This window comes from Mustela nivalis, assembly GCF_964662115.1.
Source record: "Mustela nivalis genome assembly, chromosome: 2".
Taxonomy (NCBI): Eukaryota; Metazoa; Chordata; class Mammalia; order Carnivora; family Mustelidae; genus Mustela; species Mustela nivalis.
In genome coordinates, this window is record NC_139021.1 from 30,189,008 (window position 1) to 30,206,910 (window position 17,903).

The 17,903-nt window shown below is 35.4% G+C and overlaps 1 protein-coding gene across 4 annotated transcripts in view; it reads left to right on the forward strand.

Annotated features, from left to right (window-relative positions):
• ANGPT1 (angiopoietin 1) overlaps positions 1 to 17,903 on the forward strand; it is a 339,791-nt gene that overhangs the window by 242,150 nt on the left and 79,738 nt on the right. For all 4 annotated transcript variants that reach the window (XM_082720024.1, XM_082720022.1, XM_082720023.1 and 1 more), the window contains one exon: positions 7,568 to 7,689. In XM_082720024.1, the coding sequence (XP_082576150.1) occupies positions 7,568 to 7,689 (122 nt within the window). The remainder of the gene's footprint in view (positions 1 to 7,567; positions 7,690 to 17,903) is intronic.

Here is a 17,903-nt window from a genome sequence, read left to right on the forward strand (position 1 = left end):
TTAACTAAATCTTAAAAGGCAAATTTTGGGTATCTCCTTGCTGCAAGAGATTTTAAGAGGTACAGTATAGAATACAGCCATAAGTAAAGCAATCCTTATCCTCAGCGAGCATAATTGAATTAATGTGGCAAAACTTGTTTAAACCATTTCTATCTTAACTTTCCATCAAGTTAATTAGCTGTGGAGCCTTTTCATATATCCATAAGAAATGCATCCTTCCAATCTCCTACTGTGGGTGTTTCATTGAGCAATGGCTCCAGCTGCTATGCTTTGAAATCACTGTGTAGTGCAGAGGGCACAATTCCCAGTGGCCACTTGTAGCTAATGACACATTGAGGTAGTGATACTTAGTCATTCCTGCTCCTGGAAACTGTTAGAATCCACTGACACATGACTTTGGCTAAGGGCTCTCCTTTAGCCTTGCTAACTTTCTCACAACTTCCCTGGAGGCTAAGACTTTCACTCAATCTCCTTTCCTTCCCTTTCTTCTTTACTGTGATTAGACCTACATCCTAGCCAGAAGGTACTCCTAGACTACTCTGTCTTCTTTCCAATTTTCCCTTAAGTTAGGTATTTCCCCTAATAAATGTCTTGCATATCTAATCTCATTTTATCATCTGCTTCTCAGAGGTCGTGAACTATCACACCTGTTATTTGGACTTCAATTGGACAATTACAACCTTAAACCAGTTCAGGAACAATTTATTCAATGAGCATCAATCTCTAGACCGAAATAGATTTGAAAGGGCAGCTCTCAAAGTTGAGCCACTGGATCTCTTTAACTTGAAGAGAGAAGAGCTGAATAAATATTTAACCTTGGCGTAGTTAAAATGGCAGTAAAATAAATTTGTTAATGGGTCATCCAAAGAAAATACCATGGTAATTAACTTTCTCACAAGGTCTGGAAAAAGTGTTTGATGACCCATTCAGAGAGGTCTCCATGAACTGTGACCCACAGGTCAAATTTGAATTGCAATCTTTTTTTGTAAATAAAGTTTTTATTGAACACAGCTATACTCATTCATTTATATGTTGTGTATGGCTGCTTTCCCAATAAAAAGGCAGAGTTGAGTAGTTATACCGGAAAACATATGGCCCACCAATCTATCTACTATCTGGCCCTTTATAGAAAAAGCTGGCCAACACTTGTACTAGGATGCAAACTTCAAGAGAGAAGGGATTTTGTCTGTCTTGTTCACTGCGCTATCCTTAGAATTTGGCACACGGTAAGCTCTTAATAAATCCTTGTCAAATGATTACATGAACTAATATTATTAGACCCTAAATTTCTGTAGATTTCAGCTTGATGCTCCCAAGACCAAAAGTAGCATCCTAAAGATTGTATGTTTATTGTTACGTATACCAATAAATAACTGATGGGTCAGAGTAGGACTTTGAACAGAAACACTCTGCTGCAAAGTTATTCTGACCAACTAAGAACATTAGATGACAGCGTATTCTCTGTACTCTAAGAAGCAAGAGAAATTTGGCCACTTTCTTGCTTCATAGTGCTAGTTTAGTGTTGGAGTGGAGAGGGAAGTTGGATGTCATTAGCTGCAACAAGCAGATAGCATGGTGATACGAAAGAAACCATTTTAATAGCAGTTGTTATTGACTGAAGGCAGGTCCCCAGAGAGAAGCTGCTTGTGTATAGCTACACGAGCCTATAGGGAAGAAGTCAGATGCAGAGACAGACTGCCTGGGTTCCCATCTTACTCCTTTGTGGATTAGCTCTGTAATATAAGTACTGTCTCTACTAAACTCCATAACCCAATTAGATTTTCATGTTATAAATATAATATATAGTATATAATATAAATAAAATATTAATATTACATACAGTAATTATGTACTATTAATTCTATAGCATTATCATGATTAAGATTAACAGTAATTCTCTCAGACTACATAACTTTCACATTCAGATTTCCTCAATTGTTCTACCCAAAATTTTATAGACATTTTAGTTTTTAAGACAAAATAGTCCCTTTTAAGTTAGAACAATCCTCCATTTTTTTTTTCCTTGAGGTTTTTAAGAAACTGGACCAATTGTTTTTGTATACTGTCCCATATTCCTGAACTTTTCTGAGTATTTCCTTCTGATGCATTTTAATTTACTCATTCCTCATGGTTTTTCTTTAAACTGGAATTGTAAGGTCTCAATTAGATTGACTTGAACATGGTGGTGGTAGTACTTTATAAAATTACTCGTTATTTCCTACTACATCTCATCAGGAAGCACAAAAAGCCAGCTTGCCATACTCTCAGTGATTTTTTTTCCCCCCTTGAGATTTTACTTATTTATTTGTTTGTTTGATTGTGTGTGTAAGAGAGAGTGCATGTGAGCCAGGGGAGAAACAGTGGGAGGGAGCAAAGAGACCCGGAACTGAGCATGGGTACAACTTGGTATCCATGTGGGGGTTTGGGGGCTGATCCCATGACCCTGAGATCATGACCTGAGCCACAATCAAGAGTCAGACACTTAACTGATTTAGCCATCCAGTCACCGCCTCAGTGACACTGTTTTAACTTGGTTAGGATAGAAGCCTCCAAGTATCTCCCTCTTACTTGTCCACCTTCCTCTTGGAAATTAACCTGGAATGTGGTACTTTGTCACACTGCCCATCACTGATCAAATAAATTATTTCACCAACTTTGTAAAATAATGATCTTCTGATTCTTTGAACACATACCTTGTATTATATTTTTCATTTGAAAAGCATAATTAAAGTGAAAGGAAGTATAAACTACAAACAAGGCTGATTTCAAAGTTAATAAGCTGGTGAAAAAGTTTCTTTTGAGGGAGATTTTCCTTTTAAGGAAGATCAGAGGCACTCTTTAAATTATTAAAGGGAAGCTGGCCGAAATTCTCTACCTCACTTGTTTGAGAAACTAGTCATTTTTATGTTTAAATTTTAGTTTATTTTTTTAAGATTTATTTATTTATTTGAGAGACAGCAGGGTAGAGACAGGAGGAAAGGGAGAGAAAGTCTTAAGCAAACTCCACAATGAGCATTGAGCCCATCACTGTCACAACCCTGAAATCATGACCCAAGTCGAAACCAAAAGTTGAAGGTTTAACCAACTGTACCACCCAGGTACCCCAATTTTAGTTTTTTTTTTTTTTTTTTTTTTTAATTAAGACTAACATTTTAGATTCTATAAATCCTCAGTTTCAAGTTTTATGTCCTCCTTGCTTTGTGCTTTATGCTGCAAAATTTAAGGTTTGAAATGGTTACTTGGGAGCTTTTTGCACATACTCTTTGCTTTCCTTTTTTTTTTTTCCTTTCACTACCCTTCCCTTCACTTCTCTTCCTTTCCTCTCCCTCCTTTTCTTTCCCTTTCCTTTCCTAGTTCATTCGTTTGTTCTTTCTTTCTCTCTCTCTCTCTGTCTCTTTCTCTCAGAGATGTGCTTTGGAATATGTTTAGGCTAAAGAATAAAATTCCTTTTGTCATTTTAATGGAACACTTAGATTATTGCTAAGCAGCAAGTTTCATAGACACATGGCAAGGAAGTGGTCAGTTTATCATAGTTTCCTATACAATTCTCTCAGTTCTTCATTTTTAAACCTCAGGCCTCTTTTAATACAACAGCAGAGAGATCATTGAAATAAAGCAGCTAATTAGACAAGGGGACGGAGAAAGAAGAGAAAGATTCGAGATTTGTGTACAAAAGTGGCCAGAGATGACCTGACACTGATGCTTGACGAAATGAGATTTTGGATTTGTCTCCTTCCTTTTCCCACATTCAGATGCTGCTTTAGAGTTGGATTTTTAGATTGCTATCACTGAAGTCCCACTTAACCTTCATCTGGCCCCTACCTTATCTCTGACAGTGACCCAACTTGAAAAAAACTCACTGTCCATTGTCTAGCATATCATTCAACAATTAACTCTGTGCCCTTGTGGACCCCATGCTGAGCATTGGCAATTTGGAGAGCTCCATGTGGAAGAGGCAGGACTCTGCAACTGAAATCCTCATGGGGTAGAGAAACAGCACATGAGTGAGCAGACAGGATAATTTCCAATAGTGATGATTTTTTAAAAAAGATTTTGTTTTTTTATTTGACACAGAGAGAAAGACAGATCACAAGTAGGCAAAGAGGCAGGTAAAGGAGAAGGAGTAGGCAGGTTCCCCACTGAGCAGAAAGTCCGATGTGGGGCTCAGTTCCAGGACCCTGGGATCATGATCTAAGCCAAAGGCAGAGGCCTAACTGACTGAGCCACACAGGCACCCCCAATAGTGATGATTTTTTAAAGACAATACAACAGGATGACTTGATGGAGGATAGTGAGAAGTTGTATTACAAACAGTGACCAGGAAGGGCCTCCCTATGCAAGAATTGACTAAGAAATCACCCATGCATCAGGGAAGGTATGGGCAACTACAAGTGCAAAGGTCCTGAGGTAGAAATGAATTTGGCATGTTAGGGTGGCACAAAAGGAGGTCAGTGTAATTAGAGCATAATAAACAAGGACTAGATTTGCTGGATGAGATCTGAGACGTAAGCAGGGTTCTGATCATGTAGGACCTTGTTGGCCAGGCTAAGAACTTTGGAATTTTTTCTGACTGCCAAGAGAAGCCGTTAACATTTTTAATATTAGTGATGTCATATGGCATTTATATTTCATTTTTTTAAAGATTTATTTATTTGAGAGAGAGAGAGCATGAGCAGGGAGAGGGGCAGAGAGAAAGAATCTCAAGCAGACTCCCCGTTGAGTGGAGAGCTGAGGCAGGGCTGGATCCCTTGACCCTGAGTTCATGATCTGAGATGAAATCTAGAGTTGATCGCTCAACCAACTGAGCTACCCAGGAGCCTGTGGTTTATGTTTTCATTAGGATCATTCTGATGTTATGTAGCAAACAGACTGGAGGTAGGACAAAGTGGAGAAAAATTAGGAGCTACTGAAGTCTCTGAACTTAGAAATAAACAGCTTCGATTTCAGTTTTAGATAGTTCCATTCTGTTCTCAGTATTCTCTCATTTTCTTCTCAGACATGGAGAAGAACAGTTTTTGTTCTTTGTAAAATAAAAATTTTGATATTTGAGGATCTCAGAAAGTGTGATGAGAGAATGTGATGAATAAGAGAGAACAGAGATATAGATTAACTGCTTATAATATGCCCGATTCAGTGAGACAAAATACCTTTTGTTCATTCAATCAATACTGAGTGTCTTCTCTGTGCCAAGCACTATTCTCAGTGTCACCAAAAGATCCAGATGCCTCATGCCCTATTTAATTATTTTATGAATTGTAATTCTAGTTAATAAACAAACAAAAAACTTCCCTGGACAAAAAAGTATGTTTAACAGTTCAAAGTCACCTCTTGTGTATCCCTAAACTTTATGTTCTCTACCATTTTGTCTTCTGAGTGATTCCTAATTCCGTCTTCAAATCCCAGTTCCTCTTGCTCCTGTTTTTCCTCAAAAGAAGCGATTCAGAATAGGAAAATATTTTTTTAAATCTCTAAACCACTCCGCAAATCTAAGTTTTGATTAGTAGTAGTAACTTTTAGACTGGTTTTCAGATCTTTATTTATGACAATTGTAAAAATGAAGCCTTTAAAATTTTTTTAAAGCACTAATGCCCCATCTCATCATTCTGTGCCCCGCTCCTTCACCCTCTGCCTCACACCCCTTACAACAGGGTTGAGACTTGGGTGACAAGTCACACAAAACTAAATAATACATGTGCAGAAGCAGATCCTATATTTATTTTAAAATTATGCTGTGTTCAATATGGATTATTTTTCACTAATTTTGATCTTTTAAAATGTTGCATTAAAATATTATAATATTTTTGGGTGCCTGGGTGGCTCAGTGTGTTAAGCCTCTGCCTTCGGCTCAGGTCATGATCTCAGGGTCCTGGGATCGAGTCCCACATCAGGCTCTCTGCTCTATGGGGAGCCTGCTTCCTCCTCTTCTCTCTCTGCCTGCCTCTCTGCCTACTTATGATCTTGCTCTGTCAAATAAATAAATAAAATCTTAAAAAAAATTGTAATATTTTTAATATTATATTTTAATTTATTTTATATAATTATTTTATTTATACATTTGTATACTTGTCTAAGTATATAAATATATAAATGTAAATAACAATTTAATTTAATAGTAATAAATATTTAAAATATAATATTTTTGACGCCTCCTTAAATTTTGCAATTGAGACAATTTCCTCTCTCATCTCACCCTAGCCTTTGTCCTGGTTCCTTGAAAATACATCCCCTTCCCCTACAGCCTCTTGTAATCCAAGTCCAGCCCTAGTCATATCAGTGTGTTTTGAAAAGGTATGTGCATCTGATATAATCCGAGGTTTCGACATGCTGCAGAAAAGGCGGAAAGCTCTAATGACGTCATTTTTAGAGGGGGTCTTTTAGATTGATATTGACTCTCCAGAAGGTTTTCCAGATCTCTTTCAATAAGTAGTTCTAAGAAAAGTGTGGTGGTATAGAAGTCTTCAAATGACATAGGAAGCTTTAAAGCTAATTAAACTTTTTTCCTTGCCCTTTTCACCTCCCTTAAAGAAGAGCAGGGTAGAGGTTAGATAGAACAGAGGCAGGGAGAAACAAAGACATCGGACAGTTTGAAGGTATCTCTCAGATTACAGTTTGCACAATTTGCTTGGAGGATGTGTAGGTTTGGGTTCATGGCTCACAGACCATGTTGTATTAAAGCCTGGCCGGCAGCATGAGTCTTCATGATTCAAGATTAGTTGCACATTTACTGCTTCTAGAGCACCCAATGTAGCTCAGTTGAAAGGATAACTATAATTTGTCTTCAGTGAGATCTGGGTTCCTGGTCACTTCGTTTTCTCAGATTAAGAACCAAGACAGTCTAACTAACTCTTTTAGTTTTTGGTATAGAGCATTAAAATTGAGTCACACTGTCTGGGTTCAAAAACCCGGTTCTTCCCTTGGTTCCTGTGTGGATTTGGGGCTCTGTCTAATCTCCATTTCTTCATTTATAAAGTGACGGTAGCAATTCCTCCATTAACATGTGCCCATGTCTGTGAAATGATACGATATTTGGAAGGGCTGGTGTGACCTAATATGATAGGTATTCAATAACTCTGTGGTCATGAATCTGCGTAAACTATGTCAAGAGTTTTTTGCACATTTATAATTGATTTTTGTAAGGTGAGGGATCAAAGTGAGCATATTTTACTTGCCTATTAGTTATTAGTTATATACAATAGCAAAGACCTTGTACTACTTCCTATCTCAGAGATAACATATATAGAATATCAATATTGGGGATAATGCATACATAAAACAACTATCAGAGTTGAATATCTTAGGGGTTCAAGACATGAAAATTTAAATATGAAAATGGATTTAACAACTTAATTTTCTCATTCAGTTGCAACCTCAGCCTCAAATAAATGGCATGTTTAAGATTCATTGCAAAGCTCTACATTCTAATTAGTAGAATGTAGGTCATTTAATTAATTATTCCAGAAGAAATACTATTTTAAAGAAAACACAGCTAAATTAAAAAAACAAAAATTCTTCTCACTCTTTGTGATTAAAGTTTGAAATGTTTTTATCTTTTATCTTTAATCTTGAGGTACTAAATCAAACTTCTCGACTTGAAATACAACTGCTAGAGAACTCATTATCAACATACAAGCTAGAGAAGCAGCTTCTTCAACAGACAAATGAAATCCTAAAGATTCATGAGAAAAACAGGTGAGGCTTGTCGTATTCCAATTATTTACATATGTACTTATTTTTATCGTTCATCTCTCTGTCAGCTCTTAAAATATTGAAGTGGTTCATAAAAAGAAAAGAGCTATAGAGACAATTTAATATGATACAAATAATACAGTTGCTTACAGTCTTGAAGTATATGCTTTTTAAAAAACTTTTAACACTAATTTATCTAATATTTAGTTGTTCGAATCCCACCATATCTATAAGAATTGATTCTGAGAATAAATTCACTGACACAAAATATTGACAGTTTTCAGCAGAATGACATCTATAGCAATAAAAAAGAAAAAGTAATCTCCAAAACTCTGTAATTTGAATTGTCACTCTACCTGCCCCTAAGCTTCTACAGAGCTATGAGATTGTTGAATTCAAAGATCTTGCACCAGAGAAACAAATTTTGTTTTTCCCAGAAAATTATTTACCTGTAAAGCTGATTGAGGAGTTGCTCACCAACCCCTTTCCCACATTTAAAGACGTTTACTCTGGATAAAATAAATTTCTTTGTTTAGTTTTATGGATGTGTTTTATGAATCCTCTCAGGTAAGTTAAGTGGGACTTAGAGATATTGAGATGATATATGGACTATATCATTTTGAAATCTTGATATTTATGATAGCCAGTTCAGTCAAAGCACTGGCCTCTGTAGGAGAAATGTATTGCTTATTAACTGACCATTGGCTATTGGGATGGCTTGAAGCAGTTCCATTTCTTATACATTATATGGATTTAAAGAGCATTGTGTTGCTAGAAACTAGTTAAATACCTTATGTCATTGGAACTAGAGTTTCCACCATATTCCAAACCAGGAAGGCATAAAGAGGACTTCTAGTGCTCTTTATAAATGAGGGGAAGAGACTCGGTAGAAGTGAGTGATTTGTCCCAGGTCACACAGCTTGCTAGTGGTACAACTGGGAATATAACCCAGGCTTCCTTCATCCTCGTCTTGCTCTTTGCACTGTAGCACATCATCTCTCAATACTACTATCTGTAACCTAAAAGGATTCCCCAACTTTACACTAAAAGTGGCCCTTAATGACAGCAATTATAATGGAAGCTTTTCCATGAAGAAGATAAACCTGTTGATTTAGAGTCTGAAAGGGGTCATGCATGCTCTATGACTTGTATTTCTAAGTTTTACATTTATTTATCTTTGTACTGTGTCACGGGGTAAACTGTATAACTATAAATAAACTTGACAGGACTTGACCCTGAACTGGTTGCATAATGAAATGTTTTGGAATTGAAAATCCTGCTGAAAAGTACCATTTATCCTACTGCTGTTTCACAGTGACCAGACATGTACGTGGAGCAGGTATACTTTACATCAACCATCCCTTGGTTTTCAGATCACACTATGCTTTAACACTGGTGCTAAAAGTGAACCCCTTTACAGTTATATATTTCAAGATGCTATTGTGAAAGCCCTGTCAAGGAATAAATAAGTAAATATTGTCAACTTTGCCTTATTTTTTAGATTGTTTGTTTTCCTAATTACCTAAATAACACACGCTTATTGGAGAAAAAGGAGAAAGTAACAAAATTGAACTAAAACTCACAATCCCGTCACATTGAGAAAGCTGCAGGTGTCACTGTGTATTATATATAAATATATTTTTTATGGAAAGCTGTGTCATGCTATCCAAACAGTTCTGCAGGCTGCCTTCTTCGGAAATAGATATCATTTCTCATGAATAAATACCCTTCTAATGTCGTTCTGAATAACTGTGTGGTATTTCATTTTAAGGTATAACCTAGAGTGGTTTCAGTCTCTAAGTATGTTGCCACATATGATTTATCTTTTAAAAAGTTGTCAGCATGAATCTACATTCTTCAGTTCTTCCCGTGCTGATATGTGTATTATCTCTTGGTCCACATCTGACACTTGAGCTGTCAGGATACCATAAAAAACCTGGGAGGACTGAAAGGTCTCACTCTTAACTACAAAAACAAATGCTGTCCTTAAGTGTCACTTGTACTCAGCTCACTCTCTCTTTCCCGCCATGTCTGTCTTTCTTTCTCTTCGCCTCCTTCCTTGTTATATTCATTCTTTCTTTTGTTTTCTTTCTTCCTTCTCTTTCTTTTCTTAAAAATATATCCCCTCTACCTTATTTTGTGATTATTTGGGGTTATTTGGTTTTCAATCATAATTCTTGATATGACACCTAGTACCATTTCTCCTATGCATTCTCACCATGAAATTGTTTGTTTGTTTAAGGGAAACTCTTAAAAGTTGCTCTGTCTGTTCCAGCGGCAAAGCTGAGCGAAGGTTCACACCCTCAAAAGAGCTCTGTCAAGCAGGTCAAGTAAAGGTTTTTCCATGTGCCATGGCCATTCAGAGGTGTCTCATCCCTAATCCCAGCACATACATGCCTCCTGCTGATGAATTTTTTTCCCTTTATTAAGTTCTAATTTCTAAGGAAAATTCAGGTCTCTGGGTATACAAGTCACAATGCTTATTGCTAGTGGTAATTTTTTCAGAGTTCTAACAATTCCCTTTGCCAGAAATACAGGTATTTTACAAAGACTTCAGGGATTTATGTTTCAACTTGAAATTTATCTCTGTGCTTACACTGACAAAAACTTACACGCATCTTTCACTTGTCCTCTACACTCCTTTCTTTATTGATGCTCAAGTGTAGCATTACTTCAATGGTGGTTTCTGGGGGTATTTTTCAATCAACATGCTGTATCTCCTGACATTTTTGTATCTCTGTAGTTATCTGTATCTTCCTGTGGAAGGGTCTGATGTGTTTAATGAAGTGTTGGTGGAACATTTATTCTTTAACCAGGCATATTCTTCTATGAACCACTTAGAAAAAAGTGTTTTACTTTATACAGAAAATAAGAATATCCTTTTGTGATGTACAGCATACTTACCCTACTCTTTATTGTTATTGTTTACTTCCATATGTGAAATGGAGTTCAGGAACTCTGCCAAGCACTTTCTAGAGCAACAAAGAAATCCACCCCCACCCCCCGCCCAATAGCATTTAAGTGGATAGAAAGTCAAAGTCAAACACCAAACTGTTTATATATATTTTTAAAGAAGTGTATTGATTATCCCTACCTGTTCCTTAAATGAACCTTAATCCTCCAAATGTAGCAAGAAGCTATTTCTACATTAGGCATCTCTGAAATGTAGGAACAACATGCCTTTAGTTGGCCAGGTCTGGTTTGGATCAGCTAATACACTTTGCAAAGGGGATTATCTAAATTAAGCTTTGCTTCCTCCCCATGGAAATTCAGGGATTGTGTCTGGGTGTGTGACTTACCAGGTTTGAGTATGATGGGGTCTCAGCTGCCAAATCAGTGAGCTGGCCCTTAGTAGGGTCCACCACTTCTTTGGCAGAACAAGGAGGAATATTTTATAGAATTTTATAGACAGGATTTTATAGACAGGATTATACTCAGTCATGCTGAGAGGTCCTGCTGATTTACATCCTGACAAATTAAATGCATCACTTGCAGGGTTGAAAAAGGATTTTGGGCCTCATTAGATTCACCTCTTTATCCCCTAAATGGCCAAAGGCACAAAGCAAGAATAGGATTAGCAACATTTACTCTACTGTTTGTTTTCCTAACAATCTAGTGGGGGGTGACTCCAAGAAGCTTCCAGTTTGCTTTCTTTAGGAAATGTTTTTTGTTCTTTTTTTTTCTTTTGTTGGATACTATCCTAATGTCAAAATGGTTTCATTTCTTATCTCAAGGAAGAGCATTTGGAAGTACAAGATCAGTATTTGGCCCACGTAACTGAAATTATCAACCAAAATCTCAAGAAATGGGAAGCATTAATATTTACCTTGCACATAGGCACTTGGATCACAAAGTGGAACATGTAATTGTCAACTTTTATTAGATTCTTTGAGTATGTTTCCTGCCAGGTCAGCTCAAGACAATAGAAAAAAAGGAGAAGGACAGGGAAAGATGTTATAATGCAAATCCCTTGAGTTGAATCTTTTCATCTAAAAGTTTGGTGAACTGATGAAGGCACCTGCCCATCTCTGACTTAACCCCAGCATTTCCCAAGGTGGGGGCATAGCTGGGTAAAAAAATACTCCAGAAGAAATTCTTCTTCTTCAACAGGGTATACAGGAAGGGAAGTGAGCATCTTACATATACAAAGATGGAACACTTGGGCTTTCCTGACACTTGGGTTGAATATGTAGCATGAAGATTAGGGAAATTTTCAGTAAGGCCATTCAGAGGGAAGTGAAACTACATATGTGATGGCCACTTCAATGTAGTTTTATCAAAACTGTCTGCTACCTGCCTACCTAATACCAGGTAAACATGTATGCCAGGTGCCTTGCATACATTACTGCTAATCCTCCAACCATTCCTGCAGAGTATCTATTCTTATTCCTATTTCATGTATAAAGAAAATGAAATTCACAAAGTTCGAGTTTACTCGTCCATGACTAAAAAGCTAGTTTATGGCAAAATTAGGGTTCTAGTCCATAATGATTCTCTGTCTTAATTATTATAAAAATATTTTTCCAGCGTGATGTAGCCTCAAGATTAATTGATGTGGCTGTCAAGTTATCCTCTTAATACAAACAAACAGAAGTTTGAAGAAAGGGCTCGGCCAGTTGTTTTTGGCCTGTTCCTATATAGATCATTATTTATTCCTGCTAATACTGGGGTAGGAAATATAAACTATTTATTTTACCTTGGGAACTCACTGAGGTTTTTTGACAAGCCTCATCTATCTTCTAGCTGGAGTTTATGGGAAGTTATTAAGTTAATTAATTTTAAGTGATCAAAATTTGTGTAATTTCAAGATACTAAATTATACCTTACAAAGAATTTATTATAATGGTATCATAGAAATATTGATTTTTAATACTTAAGATGCCTAAAGAAATGAAAAGTTAAGTCACAGTCATTAAATTAAATTTCTTTTCCACTTAAAAAGTTCTTTACAAAATACTAAAGTGAAATCCTGCTACCTGCTAGCATTAGATTAGGCTATATTATGTTAGTTGTGTATAGTAGGAATAAATTTAAAAGTTTTTAAATTTACAGTACTCTCTTCTATACTTTGAAAATGGAATACCTGCAGACTGATTTAATAGAACATTTTTTCTTCTCATGTATTTTAAGAATAAATTTAATGGCATATAGCATTTTTAAATTTCAATTTCATTAATCTTAGGATTTTAGACTGGAAAAGATTATGCTGAGTGAAATAAGTCAAACAGAGAATTCCAAATCAAACTAAAAATCCAAGGGTAATCTTATTTTTTTCCTTTCCCTGATTCCTCACAACTCACAGTGACCGTTGAGGCTGTCAGTTCCATCTCCTAAATACTTTCTCAATCTGTCCTGTTCATTTTATTTCCACTATGTCTTAGGTCAAACTCCCATTAATTCTTATCTCAGCCATTGCAGTGACCTCTGTGCTTTGAACCCTGTGTCTCTCAAACTGATCATCCAGAGCTCTGCCAGAGTCTTCTTTTTAAAATGCAAATCAGAGTATTTTTTCACTTTTGTTTAGATCCCCAACACTAATTCAGCCCCACTTTTCAATCTCTTGACAGCATTTGCCTAATCCCCAAATGATTCTCTGTAACTAACTCAAGAAAGTTCAAGTCTTTTAAGCATTGAACACAGTCAGTGATCGTTATAATCCTAATTTGGTAGCCTTACTTATACAAGTCTTCTTATATTTTAGAAAGTATAGTCTGATAGTTAAGAACATGAGTTCTGACTCATGTTCAGTTCTGCCTAGAGTTCAGACTGCCTAGGGTTTACTTTTCCTTTATCCTGCTATAACCAGCTCTGCGACTTTGGACAAGTTACTTAAACTCACTGTAATTTGGTTTCCTAATTCCTAAAACTGGGATGATGATAATAGTAGTGCCTGGAGTTTATGTGAGAATTAATTGAGTTACTGCATGTAAAACACTGAGAACAGTGCCCAACACACATAACAAGTGTTTAATCATGCTAGTTGTTAGTATCACACTGAACACTTGACATTGTTTCAGGCATATTTGATGTTTGACTTGTCTGAAAGGCCCTCTAGTTCTTTATTCAACTGACAAACTCCTGTTCACCCTTCAAAACTCAGTGCAGATGTTAACCTCTCTAAGAACCTTTCTCTGACTCTGCCCAATAGATTTGGTCATTACCAAATGATAATACTGTACGTCTTTGCCCCCATTGTTTTATTTATCCCATCACATTCTAATATGTGTGTGTGCTTCTGAGTGTTCTGTGTATGTTTATGTGTGTTTGTGTGTGTGTGTTTATCTATTTCTCTACTATTGGGCTGTGACCTTCTGGAACACAAAGACTGTGTTTTATTTATCTTTGTCTTCATGCTCCCAGGCACAATTCTCTACACATTGTATATATATAGTATTAAGTGCTTTTTGAATGTTGAATGAATGATGAACTGGCAAATGTCCCAGAAGCTCTATCCCAACAAATGTCATTTATCTCTGTATACACACAGACACAGACAACTGAAACATATTTTTTAATGGAAAACACAAACCGCATAGTTTACATGAAATATTATAAATATATTAATTGTTCTTAACATAAATACAATAGAGATGGTGTTTACACTGCTATTCTGTATCCCCAAAAGTGCTCTGCATCACTCCCAAGATTATCAGTTCACATTTTGAATTTCAATTCAATTGAATTCAATTCAATTCAATTCCTAAATTTAAAATTTCTAAGTAGCATCTTCCCAGACTATTCTAGACTCATGATCACCTAACACATCTCTGATTAATAAAAAAATAACACAAACTTGATCTAAACATTAAAGTATATAAAAGTATATACAACTGTAGGACAAAGTCTTCTTAATGCCATACTCCTCCATTACCACAACCCCCCGCAGAGAATCATCATTAACAGATAAAGTTTGTTGCTTATTCTTCCAGACGTTTTCTATGAATATACTAAGACATATATCTGTGTAGTGTGTGTATTGTATAGATTATAACTATTCATTACATTTTGGGTTTATTTCTGTTTCATAAAAATTTTTCATGGATATTTTATACATAACTATATACATATATCTCTCATTCCTAGGATTAGATAGACTATAATTTAGAATTTATCAGAATTTTTATGTGATTATTTGTTTTCATACATATTGACAAATTATCTCCAAATTTTATATTTCTCCCCAAGTATACATGGGCTTTCTGATTTCCCTAAACCTTGCTAACCATTTTATTAATGTTGTCTACTTGAAAAGTTAGGTTGTACATCTTATTTGTGTTTATTGACCGTTTGCATTTCTTCTTCTGTGACTAGCCTATTCATGGGTGTTTCTCATCTTTCTATTACATTGTTTATCTTTGTTTTATTAACTCATATATACTCTTCAATGTCATATATGCTGCAGATATGCATTTCTGTAGTTTACCATTTATTGTGCAACTTTTTTGTACAAGTATTACATTTTTATGTTTTTTTTTTCATTTTTATGTTTTGAAGTGTATTTTTTTTTTCTTTCTGGCTTCCATAGCATACTTAGTTTATTCTTATTTACCCCAAACTATTAAAAAAAAGTATTTGCCAATGTTTACTTGTAGTAATCTATGCTTCTGCTCCACATTTGAATCATAAAACTATTTAGCTATAAATTTTAAATTTGCTGTGTTCAAATTAGAATATCAAAGTATAAATTTAACCCGAAGTTACTATAACCTTGTTTGAAGGGGGAAAAAATGAAGCCCTAAAACCCATATTTGCAACACATGTTGACACCTTACATATTAAAAATAATTAAAAAATGGAAACATCTGTAAGCAGTTTCAGACAGATAAAATTGAGAAGCTTTCTATATTTTCAACATCTTCTTCCTTGTTTAAGGGCTATCTTTACACACATATTGCTTAGGAAACTGTCACCACTGTGAATTCATTGGCTGCTATGTTAAGAACTCTATTGTGGGAAACAATTTGAAAGGGAGAGCTTTTTCTGTGAAAGTTTCAAGATGTGTTCAATGATCTGAAATATTTCCAATAAGATATGTTTGAGGAGGCAGACTGTGAAAATGGGGAAAGAAGTCAACCAAAAACTTCAAATAAGGTTTTGTATATACTCAATTAGAACCTTTTACTGAAGTTCAAGGCCTAGATTATTTTGTTTATTTTATTCTTCATTAAAGTGCACCTCTGCCTCAAACTAGAAGTTAAGTGCCAAAATTCTATGCATGTCTCTTCTCAAAATGTTTCCAGAAAGATGGGAAACAGGAAGTACTTGGAATCCTGTGAGAAATTCTGTCTTCAGATTTCTAACTCCATTTGTGTAGATTTAGGTGCACAGTTTTATAAATTGTTGTTCCATGGTACACTAATCCTAAAAGATGCATCATGATAAAAACTGGTTATTTAATGTCAGCTTCCCAAAAACTTGAGAGTGGGACTCTAAATACATGAACACCTGATAAAAAATATATGGAATGCACTCTAGAAAACAGTGCACTGGATCTTGGAATCAGCATCCGCATTTTGGATTATGTATTTAAGTCTAAACTAAACTTACTGCTGCAGGGCATCATCAGGGAAAATATAACTACTATCTTTGTCTATCTAATTTTAGGATGCTGAAGCTGTAATGTTGTCCTTTAGATCAACATTTACTTATAGGTCTCTGTATCTAGCTGAGGTGGCTTCTCCCAACTGATCTGGATAGGGAGAATGTAAGAGAACCAATAAAAGACTTCAGGACAAAATGGGATAAAATTACATTTAATTCCAGAGGGGTTAAGACAGAGTGGTACTTAAGAAAATCTCAATTCAGATTAAAAAAAAAAAAAATTGGCTTGACAAACTGTAAAAGATCAATAGGCTAAAATATTACCAAAGATAAGCTCCCAGAATAACCAGATGGAGAACAATTACTAAGGAGATGTTAAAGTGATTCCTTGCTTCCTGACAGAATATAAATGGGTGGAAGAACAAAGTAGAAGATATATTACACTAAATCAAAGAGGAAAGACTCTCATGCTAGTGTTCATAGCACTGGGTTGTCATGGGCACATTTCTAGACTAACAAGTTAGAAGACATGGCTTTTTATCTTGGTTCTGACACAATGAATGCATGAGTTTTGGACAAGATACTTAGATTCTTATTAAGTGAGGCTTGTGATATCTACTCAGTCTGTATCTCTCTATTGCTTTAAGAATCAAAGGAGATAAGGGCTTTAAAGGACTATGTAATTATGATGACATATTGCAACAAAGTGATTAATGGAGATAACATTTGCATTTTTTCTGGCAAGAAAGTTTTTGATTCAAACCATTTTAGAGTAATGAGAAAGAAGGTCTGATTTCCCAAGTAGATAATAACCAATGGATGAGAAGTATCTAAGGAAAGAGAATAGTTTGCTTGTTTTTTTAAGCCAAGTTTGAAGAGAAGATGGAAGTAAGGGATGAGCAATTTTGGAGAAAATGGAAGGGCCAAGAAGAGATCAGTCTTGCCTGAAGAAGTCTAAAAAGTTACGATTAATATAATGGATATATGTTAACATTCCAAACCCTACGAAGTGTCTGTGATGTAGAAGACAGATTTTAATTCTGTGGGTAGTCCCTTCTTTACTTTGCATAAATATCTATTTTAAGATGACAGGCTCTTTGGATTTCTTTTGTTACCTGGTGGTCACAGTGCATTAAGTGTTGTTCAGTAAATTATGAAAATTAATGGTCTTTTCATCATGTTAAGTGCATATTCCTTTTACTCGGAATATGCAGACTTTTCTTCCGTAAGCCAGTACCAAGGTGTTTCCCTTGACATCAGGGAATTCTTTGATCATCTTTAAATTCTCAGCTCTTTCCAAATTATTCTGAAAACTAAACTAAGCAAACAAGCAAAATCCCTTTATTGACATCACAGTAGCAGCTGTGTTTAAGCATATACCCTCTTGAACAGGGAGTACATCAAAGAAGTGGAAAAACATTGATTTAAAATATTTTTTTTTAAATAGCATTATATCTGAAACAAAAGTTTCTTAAAGCTGCTATTGTTTTATTTGAGGTTGTTCATTCAAAATAAATTCTTAAAGTAGAAATGGTATTTTATATTTTACATTGTACTAAGAACACTATTGGCACTTAGCAAGTAATAAATACGAGTTATAGCTATAGCATGGTATTTTCTAAATCAGAATGTTACCTAGAGATAAGGAAAACTGAAAGGCCAGTGCTCATCTTTTT